Source organism: Melospiza georgiana, chromosome 1 (genome assembly GCF_028018845.1).
Source record: "Melospiza georgiana isolate bMelGeo1 chromosome 1, bMelGeo1.pri, whole genome shotgun sequence".
Classification (NCBI taxonomy): Eukaryota; Metazoa; Chordata; class Aves; order Passeriformes; family Passerellidae; genus Melospiza; species Melospiza georgiana.
The window spans coordinates 133,347,218-133,375,166 of record NC_080430.1 but is presented as its reverse complement, the minus strand read 5'-3'; the positions used below and the strand labels follow the sequence as shown (position 1 = coordinate 133,375,166).

Genomic DNA, 27,949 nt, shown 5'->3' with positions numbered 1-27,949 from the left:
CTGGTGGGAGCCCTTCTGCCATAGTTTCTCCAGGCTTACCGGCAACTCTTCAGAGTGAGATATGTTATTAATTCCCTTCCATCTGTTGCGTAGAGAGAGGTGGTTAAAAACGTGCCCATCCCGAATTACCTCTGGGCGAGCATACTTAGAGCTAAGCACAAACCCGCGATCATCAAAAGCCCGACGAGGGAGCTGTCCTGCCCGGAGCATCCCGCTCCCACGAGGTGCCACCCACGGCTCGGGATCGGCCGCGCCGCCCCAGCCCAGCCCGGCCCGCCGTCCCGGCTCAGGGCGGCTCTGTGGGCAGGCAGCTCGCGGCTGAGGCGCTGCTCCTTCCCGCCCAAGATGGCGGCGGCCCCGCCCCGCCGGGCGGTGTCCCGGAGCCCGTCCCCCGGCGCGGGGTGTATGACCGCGGCCGTGCGGCGAATAGGGCAGGCGGCGGCCGGAGCGGGCTGTACCGGGTGAGCAGCGCCGTCCGGCCGTGTTCCGGGCGGCCGGGGATCGGCTTGGGTCGGGGCCGACCGGGGAGTGAGAGAGAAACTTTCCTTGCGGAGCCCTTCTCCGCCGGGACTCCGGCCCCTCTCCCGCGGCCATGTTGAGAACCGGGGTCTGCCCGGAGGGGGAAGGAGCTCCCCGGTGGGAGGCGGCGCTGGGCTCCGCTGTCCCGCCGCGGGGCTGGGGCAGCGCCGCGTCCCGCCGGCAGGGAGGGAAGGAGGCGGCGGGGCGGGCAGGACTGGGGAAGGAAGCCACGGCGGCGGGCGCTGGCTTGTCCCAGGGCACTGAGGGAGTTGGGGGTCTCGGAAACGTCTCGTCTTCGGGAAAGGGGAGAAACAACGACGGCGGCGGGCCCGCGGCGTTACGTAAGTGCCCGAAACTCCTCGACTCGTGACTCCGCCGAGGCGCCTTGAGGCGGCGGGACGGGCGGGCGGAGGGCGCTTCCTGCCCCGGCGGGCTGGCGGGGCCGCGCTGCCCCCGACCCTTCGCTCGCCCGGGGAAACTCCGTGTCGTTCTCGGAGCGAGTCGCCCGAAAAGTGTTGGTACTGTTGTGAAAAAACAGCGGAACCGCGAGTCGTGCGGCTACGAGCATAAGGTGCCTGTTTTTTTTTTCCTGTATGAAATTCGCCTGTTTTGAGGGGAATCTAATTGCTCTGCCGGAGATACGTATGGCCCATAAGCTGTTTTCTGAAAGTAGCTCGAGAAAAGACAGCTGCATGTTTTTCCTCTCGCCTCATTCGAAATACTTATGTTCATAGGCACCGATGTTTATAAATGGCAAAACTGCTCATCACGGCAAGAAAGCGATGGGTGAGTCTGCTGAGCAGCACGTCCTGGCATCGGCTTTGTCCCTACTAAGGGAAATAGCTGTAACTCGAGTTTTGACATGAAGCATCAGTACAATGGTTGTTGATAACCAAAAGGACCTTTTATATCCTTAACCAGAGATCAAGGATTGTCTTTTGGCTCAATTGATGCAAATGCTTCCAGAAGCATCATTAAGTTGTAATTCAGGCTGTCCTCAGGCTGTGCTAAGAGTTACTGAAAGGGTTGATGCTTATTTGAGAAACACTATAGCTGAAGCTTCAATGTGCCTAACAGCTAAAGGTCAGATGAGGTTAATACAGTAGGCAAAGTGACTCTAAAACCAGACCCACAACACAGGAATCTGTTTCAGAAGTGAGACTGCAAATTCCTCTTTCTCTCCTGAAATGAGGAGAACTTAAATATTCAGATCCTAAATTCTGATACTTGTACATTGAATTATTTTAAGGATGCCTGTCTGAAAGAAGGGAGGTATTTAAAGACAGCAGTATAATCGGTGCTGAGATCCTGCAGATTAATTGCTTTGTGTGCAGTCATCAGCATGCAGAATGGAATCGGTTCTTTAGCTCGGAAGGCAGTGCTCTTGCTTTTAGCCTCTAATCTAAATACTGTTGACTAATCCCAGTGGGTAATAGGAATCCCAGTGTTGTTAAATGTCTTTTTTATCAGCTCACTTTCTTGAATAATACTTTCCCAAGAGTTTTAGTGCCACCAATTTTGTTGAAAACAACAGTGAAAGTGAAGTGTTGTGTGCCTGAGTCCCAAATTCTTCCTTCTGAATGCAAATCAGCTGTGTGCCGTTTGGTGTGTCTGCGTTTTGCTCTACATAGAAGCCCACATAGAGGAAGTCCCTTAAATGCTAAATGAGAGTTGGTGTGTAGAAATTTTTAGCTGGAGAAGCTGGTTCAGTTTTCTTGTTGTGCTCTGTAGAAAGAGAGTAGCATCTTTTTAGCTGAAAAGCGAGTTTTCATTAGGTGCAGTGATGAAATAATTTTTCAGCTAGAGTTTTGTCCTGTCTCCCTTAATCAAGGGCTGAGCTTTAACTGTAGTAATTAGATGTGTCCCCAGAGTGACAGAAGGATCTATCCATAGTATCCTGAAGCCCTTTAGTTTACAAAAAATATCATTGGCAAACTGATTGCTATATTCAAAAGCCATGGTGGGTTTAAGTTTCGCTGTTGTGGTTAGTGGATGCAGGGTAGTTTCAGAGCAGTAAAGAGGTGGAACTGCAGTTTCAGGTGAGGCACGATATGACAGCGTATTGCCAAAAGCCCCGTGAGAGCAATTATGGCAGAGTACAAACACTGGTTTCATGCAGTTACAGCTTTTTTAGTGGCTTGTCTTCACCAAAGAGGGCTAGAGGTGTTTAGGTGAAAGCTTTGGGTCAAGGCATGGCACATAGATAAGGCAGTTTGCTTTTTTAGTACTTGCAGACCTGATTTTCTGAAAATGTATGTTAGATAAAATGTTGGAAGTGATGTCTTAGCAAACAAAATGGCATGCCAGTTTTTGTTCTTAAAGTGCACCTGTTAGTGAGTGATGTCAAGTAAGGAAATCCCAGTATTAAAAACTAATACAATTCTTAGATGATGATAGGCTAGAAATACAAATTCTTGGTTTTGTACTAGAAAATGGAACTTGGTTCTGTACAGCTTCAAATTGTAAAGATACGTTTGTGATTATTTTAAGCTGTGTTAATATTCAGGCTTACTTTTTCCATTTAATTTTTGGGGTTTTTTTAAGTTAGAGATCATGCTTATATATGTATATTTTACTACTTTCATGAACTAATTCAGTATTTGGATGAAAGTGTGATATTCCAAAAGAGAATACATACAGGCAAATATGGATTTCTGAAATGGAAACACATATTTAAAACTTTCTCCCTAATGCTGCAAGTGCCAAGTTTGCTGTTGTAGTATGACTTTTGTCTTCATGATTCATTGGAGGACTTGTTTTTATAGTTGAGAGGGGTGAAAAACTACTCTATAGATAGGTGTGGTAGAATATGTTTACTAAAGATTATTTTATTGTTGTCATGAACTGTAAGATATGATTATGTTAGCAAGTAGAGTCCTACAAATTCAATGCTGCAAGAGTAGTCTGGTTGAAATAAATGAGTCTTTACACATGAGAAGTGGCTTGATTGAGACTTGCAGGACAAAAATTCTCCCTTTAAGAAAATAAATATTATTGTGGAGAAGTGTTATTGAAGAGTACTGTGTGTTTTTCAGGCTTCCTTTAATGCTACACAGTCAGAAATGCACACATGTTGACTTTAGTTGCATACATAGGTGAGAGTATTGCTTCTTTGGATGAAATTTTTTTTTTGTTCATTTAGTTGGGTTTTTTTATTCGTGATTGAAAATAATTTAAGGATTTGTAAAATGAAATGGAAGGGAGTGACTTTCTATTTTTTCCTCTTTGCATCATTTTATTTTACAGTAAAACAGTGTTAAGCGTATTGTGTATGTAAGGTAGCAGGATTTTGGCATTTGTCAGACTGTGCCAGAATGCTGCTACATGTGCAAAAGAAGAAAAAAACAGTTGAAAGTTAAGGATTTCCAATACAGGAATTTTGTTGCTGCATCAGCCTGCCCTCCATTCCCCAGTGTAATGGGGGTTGTAGGAATGTGGGTGAATGTAGTAAGATGACGTGCAAGCAATTATTTACTGTGTTGAGAGGCAATCTCTTGAGAAATTTTACTGATTCAAGCACACACACGGGGGGGGGGCTACTAAATAGTGATAAATAGGATCTTTGTATCTGCAGCTTTAGCTTTTTTTAAGTGCTTCTTGTGCCTCCAGCATATCATCTAGAGGTAACTGTTTTGCTTTTAAGTGCTTAGTATGCCTTCTGAAAAAGGAAAAGTTACAGCATGTTCTTTAACATCTGCGTTTCTAAAGTGTATGCATGATTTGCTAACCAAATTAACAGTGTACCATACACACAGCTGTTCAGGTTGCCAGCATCTTCCTTGTGCAGGTTAACTTCAGTGCAAACTTTTGTGTAGTTTTCCAATTGTCCTCTGTATAATCTGTACTCCAGTTGCTTTCCATACAACTAAAATAAATCCAACAAATCTGACAAGCAGTGAAAGGGAAAAGGGCCAGTGAGTGCATTTCCTAGGAAGGTCATCACCTACAGTAAGCTGCTGTGATTAAGGGGTTCTTCCAGGAAATAACTCCTTGTTTTTACTCTTCTCCTTCTGCTTTAAATTTCTCCTGCCTTAGCTGTCAATACTTGGTAATGTAAAACTTCTGAGAGTGATTTTCAGTGTACTTCTGCTCTGAAAGCTGTGTGTGACAGTGATTAGTTCCCCTTCCACCCCTCTCTCTGATCTAGGGTAACAGCATCGAAGCAAACTGCCCTTTTAACACACAGGTTATGTTTGAAAAGCTAGTTACATTGAAGAGTGACAAATTTTATTTATGGCATCATTGTTATAGATTTCCTTTTGGCTTTTATTAATAGCTGTCACATGTCAGTTTTCTAGACCTTCATCATTCATCCATGTTTCACCAGGTAGCAGCATTTGATGTAAGAAAGGCCTTATGTCCCTTGCTCAGAAAGAGAATTCAACCCTTGCCATATTGGCTTACGTGTTTTTAAATAATGCTGGATAAAGATATTTTAAGTACTGCTAGGGATCAGCAGTGACAGGTCCATGATTGCAGCACTTCAGTGTTGTCAAGCTTTCTGAAAATCACATGTAGTTTGATTCCAAGCCCTAAGCTGTGTTTTGGCTGCCTGCACCTCTGGGATCTCCTGATGCCAGCCCTGCACATGGTTACTGGGGTATGAGCCATTTTTGGTACAAATTTGGGCAACTTGTTTCAGTGGTTTTAAATAGTAGGGGAAGGATTCCCTGCAACCAGTCATACTTGTCCTTAGTCCATTCTTGCTGATGGTAGAAGTTACTTGGAGCTTTTATAATTAAGGAGTGAAGAATTTTAAAGAGTTCAGTATGTCTGTATATTCTGTTTTTCTTACTGTAATATTGAAGATGTGCTTCAGCATTGTTATGTCGGATCCTGTTAGGTCAGCAGTCAGCTGCCTGGCCTCCTGAAAGTATTTCTGCAGTATGATATATTATTAGGGTTACCCCTCAAAGTAGAAATTTCTTAGCTTAGGTGGGTCAGGAGCAGGAGAAAGTTGAGGTGATCGCACCTGCTTAAGAGAGGAGAAAGGTGAGTGTTGTTACTTGGCTTGTCTTGTTTAGTTTTGTGGAAGTGCTTAAAATTACTGAGCTGATAAAAGAACCCTCTTTGTTGTGCAGCTTCTTTTCCTATAACAGGATTCAAAGAACACATGCAGGTGAAAAAAACTGATATAATAAAAATGAAATAGCAATGATGTTATGTTGCTGTGCTTGTAAATTGTGAGACTCCATGGGAAAATTTTGCTCTCTTTTAAAGCATGGCTTGCTAAAAGTGAAAGTCCTTTTGTGTTGTAGCACTTTGTAGAAAATTAATGGCTCTCATCAGGCTCCAACTACTTGGTAACTCTCTAGTTTGGTCATGCTGTGAATTATTACCTGTCCTCTAGTCCTTGTTAGATTGTTAGTGAAGCCAATAACTTCTCTCATAATGGTAATAAAAATGAACCAAAGAAAACTTTAAAAAGAAAAAAAAGCTTTCTGTTTTAAGTTGTTTTAACGCTGTCTTAAGTACCTGTGCATAATAAAAATACATGATCCACTGAGCAGGCTGCATTTGTGGGGAAAAAAAAAGGAAAAGTAAATTCTGTGAACTTGATGAAGGTCTTTGGAACATGTAGCTGGTCTGGTAGCTCTTAGGTGCTGAAACAAGCGGGTGCCCTGAGATCCAGGAGGTGATATTTTTAATGTATACTTGTGTCTTACAGATGCATAGAGATTTTTCTGTGAATGTTCTGTACTTGTCAGTTAAAGTTGCTGTAAAAAACATGCTGAAAAATACAATTTCTTTCAGTCACTGGAAACCAAATCCTCTTTTTCACATAGACTGAGAGGTCTGGGTAGCCACGAACAAGTTATCTCCGTGTGTGCTGCAATAATCCACAGCAACAACAACAACAAACCACACAGCCAATCTGGTTTTGGAAAATTGCTTGCAAGATGGATTTGGCAATAGTTCTTGTAGAACAGCTGCATCTGTGTTTTTCTATACTAATGATGCTGCGTCCCTTCCTCAAAAGAATTTAAATAGGTCTTTTCTAAAGCTTAAAATGTTGATGCAGTGGGTTCTCTTTGTTATGCTGGATTGACAAAGCTGAAGCAGGCTCTAGCTTGCTCAGAAATTGGTCGGGTCCTTTTGGCTGTTTTTTGTTTATTTCTTTGTTGTTATTGTTTGAGTTTTTTTTTAATATCTCTCACCCAATGTCCATTTAATGCTAAGTGTGTACGTCAGTCAGGTAATTTGCTGGTCCGGGTGCGCGGCCCGGCGCTGCCGAGGGGCTCTCGCAGTGGAGCTGCTCCGTGTGTCGGATGGGAGGGGCGCGCCCGGCGCCCGGCCAGGCAGCCTGCGAGGGAGGGGCGAGTCCCTGTCCCTGCTGCCCAACTGGAGAGTAACGCTTCGTGGGAGAGGCTCTCCAAGCAGCTAAACAGTTGGAGCAGGGAAACGTTTAATTGTAAACAGAAAAATACATCCCAGTGTTTGGTATCGCTGCCTGGTCAAGTGATCTCTTAGGCACCGACTCAGCAGATGGGGTTCGTGTCTCCTGGAGCTTCTTGAGGTGGAGCAAGATCCCAGGCTGCTGTCCTCTGCACAGGCACATGTAAAGTGTTGATCTATTGGCTGTGTTTCCTCTGATGTATTTTATCTACTTAGAACTGTGGAAAACTTCAGAATGAACTTCAGCTTTTTTGAACTTCAGGTCTGTGGAAATGGGTTTTGAAACTGTACTCTGGTGTATGTCCCCAGTGCTTTGGTGAAAATGAAAGATGCAGTTTGCTAGCACCAGAAGTTAAGCTAAACCACTGATAGTGCTCTTAAATACCTGCAGATGGCAAGTCAAAATACTGAGGTGTTTTCCCATGACAATAAAAACTTGATCTGAGTACTGGACTTTTTCAGTCAGTTGTTTGTTAATTAGTTTTAAAGGGCATGCTTGTGTTATGTAGTTTATTAATACATAATTTTTAGATATACAAAATACCAGCTTTTTTACTTATCCCTGTTTTAGTATGCTGACAATTGCAAGTATTTGCTGTGCCTGTAGTTGCCTGGATCTTGCTTTTTGTGCTTTGAGAGACAAGTTTGTCAAAGTTGAGCACTGTTCATGGTGGATCAGGCCTGCCTGTTCATCTCTGCAGAATTCAAGCTTTCAGGGTTTTTGGCTGTGTGCTGTGTTTTGGTTTTTTTTGTGGTTTTTTATTTTTTGTGCGTACATTTTTGATTAGTTACTTTTATAAGAATTCCTTTAATTCTAGCTATTTCACATGCTTATGCTGGTGGCCTTCTCTTTCACATCTTGAACAGTGTTAAGAATTTTCTCATCTAACTGTGGCAGTACCTCAGCTCCCAAAGTGCTGCTCAAAGCCATGTAAGCCTGTGTAGGTGCTTGGGAAATGCTCAGCTTATCAAGAGATGGGTAAGGACACAGAAGTTAGTTTAGATAGCTGCTCTGTTTGCTCCAACCCCTGACTGCCAGGTGGGGGATGAAGAATTAAATGTTTCTTCCCAGCAGCAGCTCTGTCTCTATCATGGCAGAAGACAAAAACAGTACCAGCTACCATGGTTTATTGTAAATAGAAGCCTGACAGTGGTAATAAGCAGCTGACTTCATTAAAAAGTTGGACCTCTTACAAGAATGTTCCTTCTGGACTTCTGCAGTGAGGTATCTTCTCTCCTAAGGGGCATTCTGGTGCTGCAGGGGACAGAAGGGAAATGCAACCCCTTCCAATAGGTCTAGGAGTGCACTCCTGATCACATACTTCCCTGTGGCACAAACCCTTTAGTACTGCTTGCATTTCCATCTTTCATGTTTTCCCCAAGCAGAAGATAGTGGGAGCAGCTTTGAACTCGGTAGTTCTGCATTTCTCTGTTTCTTTCATGGGTGCCACATGTTTCTTGCTTGGAGCAGGGGTGCTGCTGTTCCTGCACGTGGCCTTATGGCCAAGGTGGTTGCTCTGATCCTTCGTGCAGGGCAGGTTTAAAACAGGCCAGACATGTCTGGTGGGACAGCCCTCTTCCGCATGCCTTTCTTTGTGTCTCCTCTATGATTACTTGGAATTATAGCTCCTCTGGATGTGGGAGTTGGACTTTCTGTTTACAAGCAGGTTAAGTTGGTGTTCTATTTCCAGCTGAGGTTTATGGTGTTAAATACCAAACCTTGTGAGGAGCTGATGTGCAGAACTTGGATGGTTTTCCCTGCGTACAGCAGCTCAAGGAGTGTAGGAGTGTGGTGATTTTTCAGCAGAGTAGCCTGGATAGTAAAACAGCTCTGCTCTGCTCTCACTGTGCTGATACCTATGCTGCTTGGCAAAATAAATAGTCTTTTGCTAAGGTTGGCTTTCTGTACCCAAATGAGCTTCTGAGTGGGTTGGGGGAATATAAGGTCATACATCTTGAAATATCTCCCTAGAAACGATCTCTGTCCTGAAGATAGAATTGGCCTTTCTAGGTAATCTTAACTCAGGACTTCCTAACTCCTTTGGATAATGCAAACTTGAAAAGCAATGCACCTGCTGTGCAGGTTTGATAATAAAGTGAGGGTTTTGGTTGTTGTTATACATTTAGAATTATTTACATTATATGAGCAATTATTACACAACTGGTGAATTAAAGTGAAAGAACAGTCCTTGCTTGTAAGATGGAAATTAGAATATACAAAAATTAACTGTAATTTGTAGAAAGAATTACTAAACTAAACAGCCAGTTAAAACAAGAATATCTACACTGTGCTTTCAAGAAGAATTTTAGTAGGATTTGGTTTGTGACAGTCATGTGCAGAAGTTAAAAACAAAACAGTTAATTATAGTTTGTATGGACTGTCATATGGTCCATTATAGTAATTATAGTGTATAATGACATCTAACCAGACAAATGCATGGATTTGCTTTCGTGACCTCCGTCATGTAGTTGGACATGACTGTATGCTGGACTCAGAAGTAATCTGAAGGTTTTTAAAGTTCTGTCAAGGCAGAGCATTCGCAGGCTGCACGTTACAGCATGAAGTAATGTGGTTGCTGTGAACATATTTCCGGCCTGGTTTCTGTGGTTGATGCCACAGCATTGGCCAGCAAGTTGAGACAAATGAAGGGTTAAGATTGCTGGGTCATACTGGATATACCAGTAAGGGGGTGAGTTAGCTAATCTGTGTTTCCCCACACTGCAGCCATTGCTCCACAGGCTTACACAATGCAGCAAGATGTGTCTTCATGGGGGAAGAAAAAATGCATGCATATAGAAAATCCTAAAAATCATGAGAATCATAAAATGGGACTTGGGAGAGGTCCACAGTAACACCCTCTTTCCTGCCAGTGTGCTACTGATTGCTGCTTACACTCTTTCTTTATAGTGTTCAGAATAAAATGTTGCAAGCATCTTTGCATCTGTAATCTGAAGCAGCCTTGGTGTTGCCATTATCTTTTCTTGTGTTTTATCATGCAGCTTTTTTGCCTTTAATAAATACCTGTCTTTACTAAGGATGTGGAAAATGGTTTGAAGATTCAGTAGCTTATATTGCCATAAGGAAAAGGGCTTTTTTTTTTGTCTGTAAATCAAGTCAAAGTTTCTGTCCCACTATCAGTAGCTTTCTGAACACTGCAGCCATTAACCAGGTCACTCAGAAGTGATTATCTGGATAAAGACTATGCTGAAGTTCAGAGGGATCTTATTGCCTCATTTCCTGCTATCATCTGCACCTTGATAAAGTCTCTTTAATATCTCTGGTCTTCTTTCTTTTCAGTATTGTGATGGAGCTTTTTGTGGCACTTGATCCATCTTTGATATATTATCAGGGTTATCCTCTGTATCCTTACCAGCTGGTTATGATACTGATAGCAAGACTGTTTGTTAAATACAGCAGTTTGGGGAATACTTTTTGGAAGAGAATCATTAAGAGAACTGCTTGTTAGAAGGCTGTATTTCTCTTTAAGTGACAGTTGTTGTCTTATGTTTTAAATAGCATCCACCTAGCTCCAGCACAGGATGGGCATTTAGTTGTTGCTGTTGTGTCAGCTTTTAGCAGTGATAAGACCTTTAGAAAACATTTGTCGTACCCATATCTCCTAACAACATAATATTTTTGTGGGTGAATTTTTTTTATTTCACTTAACTTTATGCTCAAATTGGTCTTTTTACTATTTAATAAAAAGCAACTGGTGAATAATGCAAATATATAATTAACACTAAAAAAGCCATCAGTTAATTGTTACAAATGTATTTAAATAACTGTAGATAATTGAATGAAATACTAAGAGATTAAAAATGGGTTGATGGATACTTAACATTTAATTTTCCTCAGTATTTTATTTTACATACTAAATTATGGAAACAAAGTTTAATTAAATGCCTCTTTCTATATTATGTTTAATCCAGCTGTTATTGGCTCTACCTGTCAAGGACTGTAAAGGTGTCTTGTGCACCTTTGAATGCTTGGATTCTGATTACAGCTGATGAGATCTAAGTCCTTAGAAAATGTAATTTTACCAGCCAGGACAAGAGTCAATATCATCCTTCTCAGAAGTACTGAAGGATGCAGGGTAGGAGGTGTAACTACTGAGGCTGAAGTAAGATTTAAGACATGCTGATTTGTCTTCTCACTTGTATCAGATCTGCTGTATGTGTTTCTAGTTCAGCGATTTTCCACACTAAAACTATTTTCAGCATGTTAAACATGGAGAAGTTTCCTTAAACAGGTTGCACTTCAGAAATTTACACTTGTGTTTTACTTGGCAGTAGTGTCAAATGTTGCTCTTAAGAGCAATATATATAATATTGATGGAGGTCACCATATTGTATAACAGTACTGAGATGCCTTTATAGTTGGAAATTTGTCCACAAAAGGTAGTGATTCTACTCTTTCAGACAGAGCTTTAAGTGAGGGATGTATGAGGGTCTGGGTAACTTAATTTTTGGTGTTTATGCAGCTGTGACTCAAATTAGCCTGTCTTCCTTGCATAGGTAAAGTGCAAGAGGAAAATTGTATGAGTCTGATGTGATAATATATAATAATTACTTTAAACTTGTTACTAAAATACTTGCATGTAACTGACTGATTCTGCCTGATGATCTCTTTTTAGGAAAAGTGATATTTTCCTCTTTGAATCCAAATAATGAGTCATCTTACAAACCAGTCATTTAAGGCACAGTAGATATCTGGTCTGCAGATAGTTCTTATCTGTCTTTGGTTTACAATTTTTGTGTTTCTGAATTGCAAAAAATTTCTTTTGCTCTTCTCTACCTTTCATATATGTTTAATTTGTGTGATTTAAGTGTAATGAAGCACAATGAATTTCTGTTTGAAATTTGTTTTATTCAGAACCTTCAAGTTGTGGAGTCAAACATGATAAAACCTGTAACTTTTGCCTGCCATTAAGAGATTTGGAAACTTTTATGAAGCATGTATGTTACCTTTAGGTAAGAAGGATGGTTAATTTGAATGTATGTGGTGTAGCAGAGTTGCTGGTGTTGTATGTGCAGGTGTGGGAACAAGGGCTCTCTATGACAACTGGATAATTATTTACATGTTATTGTGTGGCAAGGTATAATGTGCTTATGTGCTTTGATTTAGATCTGCTGTTTCTGCCTTTTTTTTTTGTACTCCATTTCTGACTCTTTTCTATTCCCTAGATTTGCTTCAGTGCACCCATATCTAGATCTCACTTGGCCATTCTGATGGTGTGGTTAGTGACACTTTTTTATTGGACTTGTTTTACTGAATCTGGCTTTGAAACATCCAGGATCCTGCTGCAGCTTTAGGGCTGGATGGGCCTCTTTGTGATTAGTTCTGAGCTCTTGTGCTTTTTGCAGTAGCTTAAATAAGCTTTTTTTCTTTAAAGCTGTCACCTTAACTGTGAGTATTCATAGGAATGGATAAACTGCCTGTGTCTTGATCCCATACTCTGAGAAATACAGACTGCCTGGTTTGTATTAATGCCGTGTGTTAAATGTAATTGTTAACAGCCTAATAGCTAATTGCAAAGATGATGATAGATTAACTGACAATTATAACAAGACCAGTAATATTTTTCTCCCTTGAAGGAGTGTTGAAGAAAAATAATACTAAAAATTAGATGTTTATTAATTAACAGTTGTTAACAAGGACTGTACACTGGACTTGATTTGTTCTTGCTCAAGCCAAAAGTAATGGAACACTGCCAGTTCTGCTGTCTTGCTGAAGAAACTTGGGAATTTGGGTTGTGTCTCTCCTGAGCACCCTCTGTGCCTGTTCTACAGCCTGAAGGGAGTGCTGGTGATGGTGGTGTGCACTGAGCTGGGGTGAGGAGGTGTTTAGTGCTGAGCTGCATGCAGTCTGCCTCACTCTGCCACAACAGCTTTTTCATCTCCTTTCTCCCCTCCAGCACCTTTGTTATTTGTGGTTTTGCTTATGGTGCTAGCTGCTACAGTGCTAATGTACTGGTAGTGAATTGGGTGTAACTATGTCACTCAGGGTTGCATTCTTTTTGGTTGACTCCTTATGTCTGTCCTCAGCTGCAGCAATTCTGTGCAGTTTAGTCTGGTCACTGTCACAAGCAGAGCTAGCGTATGAAATAAACATTCTGTTTTAAATAAGACCTGTAGAAGCATTGAGTCCTGGGAGAGCACTGGTTTGGTCTCCAGGATACAGTGGCAGAAAGAAAAAATTATGTGGAAAGTGACTTGTCTGTGCTCAGCAACCCTAACAGAATTATTTTCCTGCTGCAGTAGTTTGGAATGTTAATAACTGTAGTAAGTGCATGACTTCCTCAGCATGGATTGTGTTTTAGGTAAGTGGATAACTTGTTAGTTCTTCAGAAATTTTGGTGATGTCTGTTGTTTGATCACATTGAGGGGGGTTGTTCTTGCCAACAGGATACAAGTGTAAAATTAGAAATGGAGGAGCAAGATCTTGATATCAGATTTGTTCTTTCTCTTTAAGCTTCTTGTAAATAAAAGTGCATATAACTTAAATGTCAAAAACAGTTCTTTATGTTGTAGGAGAGTTGGGGCTTTCTGTGTCATGACTATTTTGTCACCTTTATATGGCATATTATGCCATGGAAATGAAAGCCTTTGCCCAGCATTTTCATCAGGAAAGGTACTAAGAGTGTGTGTGTGAGAGGGACAAACTGAAGGTATTGCAGCATTTTGCGAGCTGAGATTTATTTATTTGGAAAGACTTGTAAACCCTGCTTAGGAAGTAGCTCTTTGTAGCTAGTTTTCTTACAAAGTGATCTGTTAGTGTTCTTTTGGTTTGTTTGGGGGCAGGTTTTTAAATGTTTTGACTAGCAGCTAGTATTGTGCTGCTGTCTGAGCACAGCACATGAATCTGATGGCTGTGAGGACCAGCAGTCCATCACTAATGGGGTCCCCCTTGCATGGAGGCCTCAGGACTTTTAGGAGTTTGTGTGCCAGAAGTGTGAAATCAGTCACATATGATAGAAGTGGGAATGAATTTCACAGCATCCATAAATGGAGACACTATGTAAGTGTCCTACTAAACTGTAAGGCACTCTCTCCTTAAGTGGAGCTGTCTGACCTTTTATTTTGAAGCCTGTAGTTCTGGTTTATTCTTCACTTGCTTGAGGAAGGATTTGGGTATGTTTTCAGCAATTTGCCATTAATCAGGAATCACTTTGTTTGATCAGGTCTTGACATCCTGCATCTTCAGGGCAGTAATCCAGTATCTGCTTCTCATGGTGGCCAACAGTAGAAATTTCAGAATAAAGTTTAACTGGAAGAGAGGAGGATATTGCCACCCAGTTCCAGGGCATGATGATCTGCTCTCTCTTACAATAGATCTGAATATGCTTTAAGACAAGATTGTAATTTTTAAAGACTGGTAATTGATAACTTTGTTTTTGGACTGTGACATCTTGGGGTTAAAAGTTCCTTTGTGTGTCCAAACACTATTTAATTTAAATCTCTTTGGTCAATGTGCTCATGAGAGCAAGAGGTGCACTTCTTGTAACTTTAGCTCTTGTCAGTTAGGGATATCTTCTCTTGTATTTCTATTTTTGTCACATTTCATGATTATTTGTAATCAGGATGTATTTTGGATAGTTTCCCCTCCATTTCTGAACTTACATCCTTTCTTAGAAAAGGCTAGTGAAGGTGTACGAGCATTAGTGTGCATAGGATTTCAGATGGATTTTTAATTTTTAGTTCTTTAAAAACTCAAGAGAAAAATACCTGCATGCTTATTCTAAAAAGTCCAGTCTATTAGTGTGGGAAAATACAATTAATGCCTTGGAAAGGTGGAATTGGCAGCAGCAGTCTCTGGCATTTACAAGCTTGAGGCTGGCAGGTGGGAATGTTTATCCATCACAGAAAAAGGTTTCAATCTAGAAGATATGCAATTTATCTTGTCTTTCGTAATAGTTTTTAACTTTCCCAGGATTCTTGTTTAAGGTCCAGTTAGTGATTATTTTCACAACAAGCTCAAAATAGTCTTAGGCAGAAGTTCTGGAGCTGTGTCTCTTGATTTCAAGCCATGATGATTATTAAACATTCCTGGTTGGAGTTGTTTTCTCTTAAATTGTCCTAGGGAACAGTTAATTGAAACCTTTAGCTTTTTCTGTCCTTGTTTTCTTCTCCCAGTGACTTGTATTTTGAAAGCTTTTGCGGTGGCCTTGAACTGAGTTTGCAGTTTATTGGCGAGGAGTGCAGTGCCTGAGTTGGAGCTGTGGAGCAGCAACTGCTTCCTACAGGTGGCTGTGACTTCACACCAGGAGCTTCTCTGAAACCCTTCAATATGGTTGTGTTTGTGGGGTGGGGTGGCAGCAGTGTTCCCCCTGTGGACTACCAAAAGCATTTAACTTGCTGTAACTTGTAGATCATTTGTATAAAAGTGCAAGTTCGTAAGTGGTGCATGTTGATTTGTACCTGCAGAAAAATGTGTTTTCTGGGCTGTCTGCTTTGCATTGCGATGACTGATGTTCTTTCCCACTTCATGGAGAGCTTGGGATTACTAAATAACTTTAGACTGACCCTGTGACTGAGGCCATGCTTCTTAAGTTTGAAGGGCTGTTGGTTCAGTTTTGATGTTTGCAAAGGCTGTTGATTTCTCTTATGTTGTTAAATGGGAATGGTTATTTGGCAGTTAATGTCAATTAACTGTTGTTCCAGATTCTGGACTTCAGCATTCAGGCACCTCAATTTGATTTTGGAGCCTAGGACAGCAGCAAGTACACATAAAAAAAGCTCCTAGTTTCTTTTCCATTCCCTTCTTACTACTTTTTACTTGGCAGTTTGTATTTTGTCTTCACCTTCTGCAGTTCAAAATTGTTTTGTATTTGGTGGCTTTATCCTAACCGTAAAACCAGTTAACACAATATTCATGTATTGTGCTAATGCTGTGAGGCATGTAAAGAAAATTCAAAAACAGCACTGAGAAATAACTTTTAGAGATTCTTCTGTCTTGAATTATCTTCAATACAAGATAATGTGTGCAGAGCTTAAAAAAGGTAGTTATATCTGCAAGCTCACTTGTCAAACTATTTCAGTGTAAAACTAATTACACTTTCAGAGCAGTAACTTAAAGTGTATGTGATCGCAGGTAACATGTTTATTTAGATGAGGCCTGGTGAGATGTTTCATCCCTATATTGTAAGGAAGTATCTGTGCTTTGATTCATAGGAGGAAGATTGCCTGGATCAGGTTGTAGCAGAGCGATGGAGTCTGAGCTGTGTCTCAGCCCAGTTTCCTCTCACTTGTAGGCTGATGCTGTATTCATGGCAGGCAGTGCAGATTAAAGAAAAAGTAGCTGATGTAGAGAACTTCCCACCCTGGGATCATGTTGTGAAGCACAGGTAGAAGGCCCTGGAGTACTTGCTGCTCTGCTCCTCTTCACTGTCCAGAGCTGTGGCTGTAGCAAGGGGCGTTGTGAGCCCTGTGCGAGGCATGGGGGAGCATCTTCTGTGTGCTGACAGTCTGTCCATAGCACTTGCCTCTGCCAGATGTCTCACTGCTCCATCAAGCACAACAGTTCAGGTTCATGGCTGTGCTCACAAGGGGTTTGAAGGGAGCAGATCTGGATTAGGCTGGCAGGATTTGCCTTTGCCAGACTTCTGCCTGGGAAAATTTTAGGGCAAAAGAGGCTAAAGAGTGGTTTGCCAAGGTATGAATCACTGTAGTGACTTCTTAATTTTAGTTCCCTGTTGGATGCCTTAGCTATCTCACACAAGAAAAAAAATCTTACTTGCTACTTGGGGAACAGCAAGATGGGACTTTAATCTGTAATGGGACCATACAGTTCATTAGCACTTCCTGGAATTATAAGTAATCTTTTTTAAACTTTGAGCTGGTGCAGGTCACTTAGTCTTTCTCAGGAGCAATTGTGAGCTGTGTGGCTTATCCTCTGTGTGGGTTGCCTGAATGTGATGGATGCAGATGTGGCTCATGTAGGTGAGGAGACTGTGGGACTCCTGCAAAATGAAGGCAGCAGAAAGCAGGTGATGAGCCACCAGCCATGACTCACACCCTGTTCCTGGCTCAAGAGTTTGCCATGAAAGCAGAGGTAGTGGGGGGTGCAAGCTGTGGCTTGTGCAAAATGTTTCCAGCAGGTAGATTCATGGTTTTGGCTCATGATTTGAGGTTTGCATTCTGGAAAAAACGAGCAGTAGTGAGCTAGTTTGGGGAGTGTGGTTTCCTATGTGAACAGCAATTATATAATTTGTTTGTTGTGTTAAAACTAATGTGGGTCTCCAGGCTGCTCAGTTAACTTGATGTTTTTGTAGCATTAGAATTTGAAATGATGGATGATACTTCCTGTTGCCATCTGGAGAAGGTGCAGGAGGATATAAGGAGAAATATGAGCATTAAACCAGGATGCAGTAGCCTTACTAAAGAGGAACTGGTTTGTTGCTGGAGGCTTCCAAATGCAGTGCTGTAGGTGCTGTCTGTGTGATAAAGATAGCTGTCAGCTGCATAGAACATTTTTGGTTTTGGAAAAAAGACTAACCGGTTGCTAAAAATTCTTAGGTGTTAATACTTATTTAAATCTAGCCCAAGTCAGTGCCTCTCAGCCAGCAGGTCCTGTTAGAATTTTAAGAAATGCAGGGTTGGTACCTTCCTTGGGGAAGGCTGCTTGCTGTCGGGTTCGGTCCTCTTCTAATAACAAACTTTTTTTTCTGATTTTAGGATACTTGTGAAAGATGGTGGATCGCTTGGCAAACAGCGAGGCAAATACTAGAAGAATAAGTATAGTGGAAAACTGCTTTGGAGCAGCTGGTCAACCCCTGACTATTCCTGGCCGTGTTCTGATTGGAGAGGGAGTCCTAACAAAACTCTGTAGGAAGAAGCCTAAAGCAAGGCAGTTCTTCCTGTTCAACGACATTCTTGTTTATGGTAACATTGTCATCCAGAAGAAGAAATACAACAAACAGCACATAATCCCACTGGAGAACGTCACTATTGATTCCATCCAGGATGAGGGAGACTTACGGAACGGGTGGCTTATCAAGACACCAACCAAGTCCTTTGCGGTTTATGCTGCCACTGCCACAGAGAAGTCGGAGTGGATGAACCACATAAATAAATGTGTTTCTGATTTGCTCTCCAAAAGCGGGAAGACCCCCAGCAACGAGCACGCGGCCGTGTGGGTGCCGGACTCGGAAGCCGCGGTGTGCATGCGCTGCCAGAAAGCCAAGTTCACTCCCGTCAACCGCCGGCACCACTGCCGCAAGTGCGGCTTCGTCGTGTGCGGGCCCTGCTCGGAAAAGAGGTTCCTGCTCCCCAGCCAGTCTTCCAAGCCAGTGAGAATCTGCGACTTCTGCTACGATCTGCTTTCTACGGGGGAGATGACTGCCTGTCAGTCCGCTAGGTCAGACTCCTACAGCCCGTCACCCAAGTCATCTTTAAATGATGTATCTGATGATGATGATGATGAAGACAGTAGCGATTAAGGACCAAATGTTTTTCCATGTGTTGCGAGTTGTGTTTCAAACCATACGGAGCTGCTTTTGGGGAAGTCTGTAGTGAGGTTCCTCAGAGAAATCCTGTTCTAGCCATGAAATATGCCTGAATATCTTCAATGTGCCTCAATCTATGAATTCTCTAGACAATAGTTGTTTATTTTTCTCCTCTGCAGGGATAGACTGGTGCAAATGTTATTAGAATATTTTCCAACTTCATTTACTTGAGTGGTGTCTGGGTTAGACTTTTGTGGAAGATTGGCGAATGAAATGTACTTTCTTAATTTAAGAACCCATACTTTCTAATGTTTCACATTGGTATGTTATGTGGGATTTTTTCAGAACTAGGGAGGAAAACTGTGAGCATGCACGGGATGGTGATGTTTTTGTTAATCCTGTAGACTCATATCTTTTTAGCCATGGTATATAATTAATTACAGAGTCATCCAGTGCACAAACCTAAATGTCACAAAACTTGGGAACTCTTGTTTTGCTGTTACTTATGACTTCCTATGCCAAGCAGTGCCTTGTACCAATTGTGCTGATCCAGGAAGAAACAAACCTATTTTATGTCTGTATTTGCCTAAATGCTGGTATCTGAGAGATTGTTGGTGCTATTGAAAATAACTGCTGTGTTCAAAGTGGAGCTTTGACAAGGTCATAACTGTACCCCATGTTGGATGATGGACACCCAAATGTTACGTCCTCACCTGTGCAGGCAGGCCTGAAGACTCTGCAGATTCCCACAGGATTCAGTAGCTTTCTCCTTGCAGAAGTTCTGTTGTAGGTTGGGATCTTGAGATGAGAAACTTAGGGAGATTCTTCATGGGGATTTATATACTTTGTTTTCAGAACAGTTTCTAAGTTTCAAATTTGGCAAATGCATACTGAAATTTTAGTTGGGTGATACAGCATTTGGGTGTGCTAGCCTACATATTTTTGGAAGTAATTCCCAAAGATGTCACAAATTTTTTTCTTAAAACACTGGTGAGAGTACTGGGTTTTTTCTTTCCCCCAGGAGTTTTATTGGCTTGTTTGAAAATAACCTCATATTTTGAACAAGAAGCCTGCAAGTATCCTTGTAAAACTGGCTTTCCTTTTTACACAGCTGACCTCAGGATAAATGTGAGATGCAAGTTCATTTTAAATGAATACCCAGGACCAAGAGAGATGTATTTAAGGACTGTCATGAAATTGTCAGTGCAGAAAATGTCTCTATCATAGTGTTCACTTTAATTTCTTGAATACAGAAGTGTCATGTTCCTGTATAAATGCACAATTTACACTTGCAAAGACATGTTAAACCCCCAAATATATGTTTCTGTGTTTTTATAATGATAACATCAATTTTGAAGCAGAAAAACCTCTTTGAAATAGTTGTATGGATATAGTAGCAACTGACTTTATAGAAAAAAAATGTTAAAGCTTTGTATCTATACATGACAATTTCTGCACTGTTTGCCTTGGTTGGCAATAATTGGGTTAAGTATTTATTGAATAAACAATCAATGCTGCATGTTGCACTAGTCTCCCATTCTGTATGCTGAAAGTGTCAGTCATATTTTTTTATAACATTTAGCAGAGTACTTCAGAGCCATATCCCTCCATGAGATTTCTGGTAGCTAAAGGTGCACTTAGCATCTATAGAGAGGCACTCTACACTCATACTTTGCAAGACATTGCTTCAGGTGAAAATTGCATCAGTATTTTTAGCTTAGACAATTTCTCCAAATAAGGCTTTCTTTAGAAGCACTGAGGAGTATTTGTTCTACTTGGAAATAAATACACAAAGGGAAAAACACTTTGATGCAGACTTGGGACCAGGAAGATTCTGTAAAATTGCCAGGTTGTATATATTGAAAGACTAGTGGAAATAAAGAGTTGCATATACTTTTTCCTTGAAAGATGAGGGAGTGGGGACCCTGCAGCAGGGAAAATGGGCTGTTCTGAGAAGGCACTTTGTGTTAATAGTGCTTACCTTTTGTACCTTTTGGTATTTCTATTTTAGGAGTGGAGACTTGCTAGCTTCAGTTTTTCTATGGAATCAAAGTCCAAGCCTCCCTCGTACATACCTTCCAACGACTAACAATTGTTTTCCTCCTTATCCAATTGTTTCCTCTTTCTTAAGCTGTCAAATATTAACTTGTCTTATTAAAGAGTCCATCTCCTTGTGTACTTTCCCCTTGATTTCCATATGTTTTGCTTTTCAGCACCTTTTGGTGGTGGGAAAAGGGTTTCTCAGAGTTAGATCACATCCTGTAATTTGAGAATGTACCTGTACCTACTTCGTATATCTTTTTATCTGTGAATGAAACTTGCACTGTGCTGCACTGACCCCTGAAGCTGTAACCAAACCAATGTGTGCGTGTGGAATTTTTCACCTGAAATTGTTGTATATGGTCCAAGCTTTTTAAAAAAGCATTAAAAAAGGTGTTTTATGGAAATATTCCTATTCCTCAGTGATATTTGTTTAAAACTTTACAAAATGGACTGAACATTGACTTCTCTTGTAGTTAAAACATTCTGAAAGGGCTCATTTCATACTTTGTAATCTTGTTCTGTCAAGTTATTTTATTTACAAATACATGGTATAGCTTCAAGTCTGTGTTTAATTTTCTTTAACTGTCGGCCTTCCAAGGTGAGAGAAAACAGGGCAGCTGGTATTTATATTGACATGTAGTTTAGCAGCAGGTGTTTTCACTGTCAGGAGATACCAATAAACTGAGAGCATAAACCTGCAGAAGGAGTTGTAGGACTAATTCTGAAATCAGTGTGGTTATGGATTTAGATGCCAGTTATGCACTTAAGGAATGATTTAAAACAAGTATGACCAAGCACATTGCGAAGGTTGGCTTTGTTGGACTGGTGTTGGTTGCTGGAGGTGACAGCTCCAGTCCCTGGAAGAGGCTGGGGGCCCTGCGTTTGGAGTGGCGCAGCTCCAACGTTACAGGTCTCAGTTCTTGGTCCTGTCACACCACCCCTGGGGACAAGACTTCTTGGGGTATCGAACAGGAGAGGAACTTGGTACTTTTCCCAAAACTGCTGCACTCTCCAGATCATAAAACAGGGATTATGTGTGGGCAGTCTTTGTATTTTGGGTACTTTTTGGTTGTGGTAGATTTAACCTCTTTTTTCTTTTTCCAAATTCAGTGAAATAAAAGCAACAGTGTGCATGTCTCCTGCAAGGCCCTGCAGTCAGTTTCTGCTTTGTTGAAGATTCTGTATTGGAAAAATAAGTACGTGTTTGCTTCAGCTGAGTTCACATTTTGAACACTATTTACTAGTACTTCATAGGTCATTTGCTAGAAATATTAAAGGAAAGGGAAAGGTCTTTCTTTTGAAGATTTTAATTGAACACTAGTAATTTTAGCTTTTGCACCTAAACTGCCATTAAGATAAATTCCGCTGTTCTCCCTTCAGATTTGATGCAGCTGAATTTGCTGTAGCTGTAATCTGAGGGTCAAGCACTCAGTTGAAACAAAGTTTAACAAAATGGGGGAGTGGATTAATGAGTGCTGAGTGTGCAGTGGAGCTTTTAAGGTCCTGTCTGTAACAGGCAGATTATGAAAATCACATTCAGAAACGTTGTATTTATGTGAGGCTTTCTCCCCAGGGGACACGCTTTAGCTAATCTCTTAATGCAAATGAAACGGTGGCTGCAGTTGCTGGTTAATGTTTGTGTGGAAGCAGATTCTGGATTGTATTGTGATTTTTGTAGTTTCCTGTAAGCCCTGAACTGAGAGAAGCATGCCTGGTTCTGTTAGCAGATACAGACAGAAAAGAGTTAGAGTATTGTTATCCCCCCTTTCCCCTTCAACAGCAAATTATTGTAGTAAATATTGGAAAGTCTTTTGACTCTCTATTGCATTTCATTTGGTGAAATCTGAGCTACTTGTTTGTGCCTGCAGCCGCTCTCTTGCCAGAGCTGGCTCCCGTGACTCATCGGGTCTCTGGCGGCGCTGGGAAGAATCTGTGCTCTGTTCCCTTGCCACGATGGAGCTGGGATGGAGCTGCTCGGGAGCACAGCCCTGGCTCTGCTGGACTGCACCGACCTGAGCATTCTCTGAAACTCATTCATCAGGACGAAATTTGAACCTCAGTCTTTGGAATAGAGACTGGTTGCTATGTAAATTTTTCATTGTCTGTGAAATGCTACATGTGCCCAGAGTAAAAACCAAAATGTTTCAACTGTACTTGGACACATTTAGGATAGAAACTAACAGAGTGAATTAGTTGAGTTTACAGTGAAATAATGTGCTAAGGAGCAGAAGGCTCCTTAGTCACTTAGTGCATCTAACTGGTCCTATCTAAGTAATTGAATCTGTCCCTTGGGATGAAGTTTTACATTTATGAAACTCACAGTTACTTGTACCTAGCATTTTTAAAAGCTCCACCTCAGGTTAATTTCTGCAAGCGTAGAAGGCTAACACATAACAGCAGCAGCAGCAAAGGCCAAGGTGAAGCCAAGAGGTCTGATTGCACCCACAGCTTCCCCCCCTGCCCTGTTCAGGGTCATTCTCAGTTGCACAGAAGGTAACTGGATTAAATGGTAAGAACTTCTTTAAAAGAAGCCTCCTTTACAAATCCTGTTAGACAAGGTGATACCCCCAGACTGAATAATTGTTCAGGCAGAAAGCAAGAGATTATTTTATTCAGATACTCTGAGGCATAATGCTAATGAGTTCAAGCGCTTAAATCTTTCAACAGTCAAATCTTCAAGAGCATTTGTTGACCTTTCTTAGGTAGTCTTTTTTTGCTGATGAAAAGTAGATGTGGTCAGCTCTATTACAGGTGTGAGTGTCTTACTGCTGATTCATTTTAGCATCTGGCTGCTAGACTAACTATTTAGATTTTTGTATCTAAAAGCTGTTGCCTTTATGCAAATTTAATCCTAGGCTGTGTTGTAAATAAGAGTTAGGGCTTGCTGGCTATTTTATTTATAGAGCCTGATGTTGCTGTTGAGCACTTCTAATCTCTGGGCTTGTATCAGTTTTGCATAACATCAGCAGTCTCTGAGAAATGTGTCCAGCAGCAAAGGGAGGGGATGTGCTTTGTCTGTTGGAAATAGCAGTCAGGTCCTTCTGGTACCTGTTTGCCCCACTCCAGGCTTGTGCTCTCTCCAGAATGACAACTCCAAAATTAGTTGGGATATCTGCTTCCATCTGTGTAAATATATAGGTAATTTCCTTCCTTCCCCACCTGGCTTGCTGCATGCTTGCTTTATCAGGGTATTGCCCTAGAAGATAAATGACTGAGGGCTCAGCCTGCCTCTCCAGTGGAACCAGGACAATTGAGTGCTCCTGTGGTGTTATGGCAGGTTGTGGGATGTGTATGCTGTGCTGGGAATGAGGAAGATGACAGAGCTGAGTGCTTCACTGAGAAAACAAACACTGTCTGTAAGGAAAGACCTGGCCTCGGTCTACTGACAGCATGTAAAATGCTGTGGTGCTTACTACCAGATGCAGGAGGGGCAACCAGCTTCAGTGGGAATGGGCATTGGAAGGTCTGCAGTCTGGAAGCTAAAGTTACTATTAAAAGAAAAAAAAGTCTGTAATAGGTCTGTGAAAGGATTACTTGTGTGCTTCTGACTTGAAAGTTACTTATACTTGACTTTTTGAATAGGTGGGCTTTAAGTTTGGAAAGATCAACCTGGCTTTTAAATAAGAGTGTTGTGTAATGTTATAACAGTGCTGAAACAAGAGTGTGAGAGGAGGAGCACATGAAAAAGTCTAGTTTGAGTATTGCTCTCTGGCTTTTAGTGATGCATACAGTTTGTCTTACAGGAGACAATTGGAAGCAGAGGAAATTTACCTTCTGTTGAGGTACTTCCTAGTTCACATGTTACTTCCCTTGATGGAAATTAAATGTGGTAAATCCAAGAAAATCTCATCTTTCTGTGAATAAGCTAATCCTATCTGACTTGTTACAGGGAATATTTAATGCAAATCAATGAACACAGTGCAGTTCTGCTCATTCCTAAAACAAAGTCTTGATGTGCTGCATACTGGTGGGCTTCAGGTTTGCAGGTGCTGACAGCAGGTTTTGAGCAGCACATGAGTACAGTATTAACAAGGACCCTCCTTGTCACCCTTTTCCAAGGGACAGGAACAATTTGGAAAGGAAAAATTTATTGCTAGTGCTGGTCAACATGTAGAGATTAATTCTGGCAAGTTCAGTGTGTGATTCTTAGTGGCTGCAAATGCCTGAGGATCCTTTGACGTAGTTTTGGAGACAAGTACCTTCCTGCCGTGCTGTCCAAAAACCACACATGGGGAAGGAGCGTGCCTCATCTGAAGTGCCCTGTGCCTGCCTGCCCTGGAAGAGGGTGCCCAGCACTGTTGGGTGCTCCACAGCAGCTCTGCAAAAAGGCAGTGAACCCTTGCTGCCCAGCTGTGCCGCTGCAGTCCTCAGCTGAGCGGGCTGGGTAACTCAGAGCTGGTTGAGGGGTGCAGGGAGGATCACCCAGGATGCATGTGGGTTTGATGAAGTTTGCAGTTGGTAGTAGAGCAAGTGCAGAGAGCACAGTCTGCTTAGAGCACAAGTGTCAGCATGTCTTGTGCCTGTCACTTGGCTCTGCTGGGTAGGTGTGGCTCAGCAATGAATACCTGGCACCAGAGCTGCTGGCTGAGAAGCTTTATCTGCAGTTTCTGTCTTGGATCTGGTGTTCTTTGTGGGTACCTGTGTTAAGAGACTGCTTTGGTTGTCAGAAGAGCATCAGGCAGGTGTCCTGCAAATGTCAGTGCTGGTGTACAAGTGACTAATGCTTGGTGCCAGCTTCTGCCCTGCCGTGTTTCTGGCTGCTGCTGTTCACCACAGCACGCAGTGGCAACCTGAGTGGGGTTAAAGCTTGTTGGTCCACAGAATAAATACAGCACAACTGCTGCCAGGAGCAAGGGACCAATGGTGCCACACGAGGTCCCTTCTGCTCCTCTGTCCTGTGTGCTGTCAGACAGGTGATGTGAGGCTGGGACTGACCCAACTCCTTGTCTGAAGAAAAATCTGTGAACTGTTCTCTTGGTCTTGTTGTACCTGTGTGAACTGGGAGAAGGAAAATGGTGTCTGTCTGCTGCTTCTTGTGGGAATTCATGGGACAGCTGAGGCTGGTAGAACCTCTGGAGGTTGTCTGAACTAACCCTCTGCTCAAGCAGGGCCACCTGGAGCTGGTTGCCCAGGAATGTGTCCTGGTGGCTTTTTAATATCCCCAAGGATGGAGACTACACCATCTCTCTGGGCAATGTATTCCAGTGCTCAGTTGCCCTCACATTGAAAAAATGTTTCCTGACATTCAGAGAGAACCTCCTGTGTTTCAGGGTGTGCCCACTGCCTCTGATTCTGTCACTGGGCATCACTGCAAAGAGCCTGGCTCCCTCCTCATTGTACCCTCCCTTCAGGTATTTATACACATTGGTAAGGTTCTCCTCGAACCTACTCTTCTCCAGGCCAAACTTTTCCAGCTCCCTCAGCCTTTCTTCATAGGAGAGGTGCTCCAGTCCCTTTAAGATCCTTGTGGCCCTTTACTGGATTCTCTCTGATATGTTCATGTCTCTTTTCTGCTAGAGACCCCACAACTGGAGTGGATTCAGGTGTGGCCTCACTAGTGCCAAACAGAGGGGAGGAATCGCCTCTCTCTGCTGGCAATTTTCCCTCATGCATACTGTTTGCTGCCTTTGCTGCAAGGGCATATTTCGCCTTGTGTAAATTGGATCATGAAATGCTGGGCACATTTATAAATTCTGCTAACTTGTTTTTTTTATTTCAGGTTTGCTGGTCCCACCTGTGTAGTTGTGTTCCTTCTTCCCTCCTCCCCCCACCAAAAAAAAAAAAAAAACAAAAACAAACGACTTGTATTTTTATGGGTTTTGAAAGAGGAGGAGGAGATTTTAAAAGTTGCTGGTATTTTCTTTATTTGTACCCAGATTTTTCACACAAGGATGTTTACCCTGTTGCCACCCCTTTGTTCTGCCATGCATTCTCACCCACGTTTCTAGGTGGGAGAAGTCTACCCAACCTCTTAAGTACTTCTCTGTTTTCTAGCAGAAGAGCTGACGCTCTTTTGATTTGGCCCTCCCAACGTAGTGTGAGGATTTTATTTGCTCCAGCCAGGAATTCCCATGCCAAAAATCTTGGCTGTGTTTGGGACGGTTCCATCCCAGATGACGCGCGGCCGCACCTGTGGGCCTGCCTGTGACTAAAATAGCACATCTGTGGGTGTGGGTGCCATGGCAGCCTGGGGCAGCGGGGCAGGACTTCCCGAACCTCAGTGTGTTCGTCCTCAATGCCCAAAGCAGCTTCGTGCAGGCAGAGGTGTGGTACCTGCTGCACTTCCAGCCATGCAGAGGGTGGGAGAGGATGTGGCGCTCAGAGCGTGAAAGCACCGAGAGGAGTGGGATGGGCACGGCCTTGGGCACGGCCTTGGCATTAAACACTCGTGTGCCCTGGGGAAGGAGCGTCTGCTGGTGCAGGCTTGGAGCAGGGCCAGAGAGGCAAGGAGAGAGACAGGGAGTGAGGAGCAGGGACAGGGAGGTGAGGAGAAGGGATAGGGAGGTGAGGAGCCGGGAGCGGTGCTTCTCCACCTCTGTGAGGCAACACCCCAACCCGGCTGTTACAGAAACAGCTCTGCATCCTTGCTGAGATAAGGGCTTCTTTGTTGTTTCACTTCATAGGAATGCCGAAACCTGCCTCTCTAATAAGTTAGGAAGAAAAAAGGGCAAATAAAGGAGAAGAGGAATATGAGTCACAAAGAAACAACTGGTTAAGGGCAATTCGAGAGAAGCTCAGGGCAGGGTTTGGAGACTGTGCTGTGTTGTTTTCCTCTTGACTCGCTTTCTCTGCTGTGTGCAGTTTTTTCTCCTCTTCGATCAGAGGTTTGGTAATCAAGCCTGACCCCACATTTCCCACAGAAACAGCACTCTCAGCTCTCTCAAGGGGAGGGAGGACAGTGCTGGGGGTTAGGGTGGAAATCCATCTCACCCATAGCATGCTTGTGCACTGGGAGCACCCTCATCACTGATGTGGCTCCAGGAAGGTTGCACCAGTCTCCTCTTTGCCCCAGTCCTTCACTATACATAGTGCATGACCGATACAATGGTGCTAATCTGGACGTTAAGAGCTGTATTTTGTGGGTATTGGGTATTGGGATGTGGGGAGCAGGCAGTGGGTACTTGTTAGTGACCAAGCAACCAGGGATGTCTTTATGCATGGAAAAGTCAAAGCAGAACTACAGGCAAGTTTTTCATGTAAGGACAGGAGAGGAGCTGGACCAAGGTTAAATAATAAAGAAATGCTGCAGGTTGGATTTTTCTTTTACAATTTGTGTAACTGCTTGTGCTGGGAATTGCAAAGGCCGTGGTGGGAAGGAGAAGGTTTCCCATGCTGTGCCTGCCTTGCAGCTACTGGCTGCCAGGGCTGTTGCAGCAGGTGGATGTAAGAGTGCAGCTGATGCTCTGCAAAGCTCTAACTGGGCCAAATCCCTCGTGCGTCAGAGCCTGCCTGGCTGCAGACAGCATCTGCCCGGCTCCGCCGCCTGCGCGGCAGCGGCCGTGTCACCGCGTCGGGCGTGGGCCACTCCCAGGGATGGCACTGGCGTT

At 42.6% G+C, this 27,949-nt stretch overlaps 1 protein-coding gene across 4 annotated transcripts; it reads left to right on the top strand.

The window, feature by feature from the left end:
• Positions 1-398: 398 nt before the first annotated feature.
• PLEKHF2 (pleckstrin homology and FYVE domain containing 2) lies at positions 399-19,883 on the top strand. Of its 4 annotated transcripts, none has more exons than XM_058027490.1 (2): positions 399-461; positions 17,590-19,883. In XM_058027490.1, exon 2 carries the CDS (start codon positions 17,604-17,606, stop codon positions 18,351-18,353), a length of 750 nt encoding a protein of 249 aa, XP_057883473.1. In that variant the 5' UTR covers positions 399-461; positions 17,590-17,603; the 3' UTR covers positions 18,354-19,883. The 4 variants fall into 4 exon arrangements, with proteins under 4 accessions (XP_057883473.1, XP_057883463.1, XP_057883482.1 ...); XM_058027480.1 differs by lacking the exon at positions 399-461 and adding an exon at positions 778-860; XM_058027499.1 differs by lacking the exon at positions 399-461 and adding an exon at positions 1,282-1,305.
• The last annotated feature ends 8,066 nt before the right edge of the window (positions 19,884-27,949 follow it).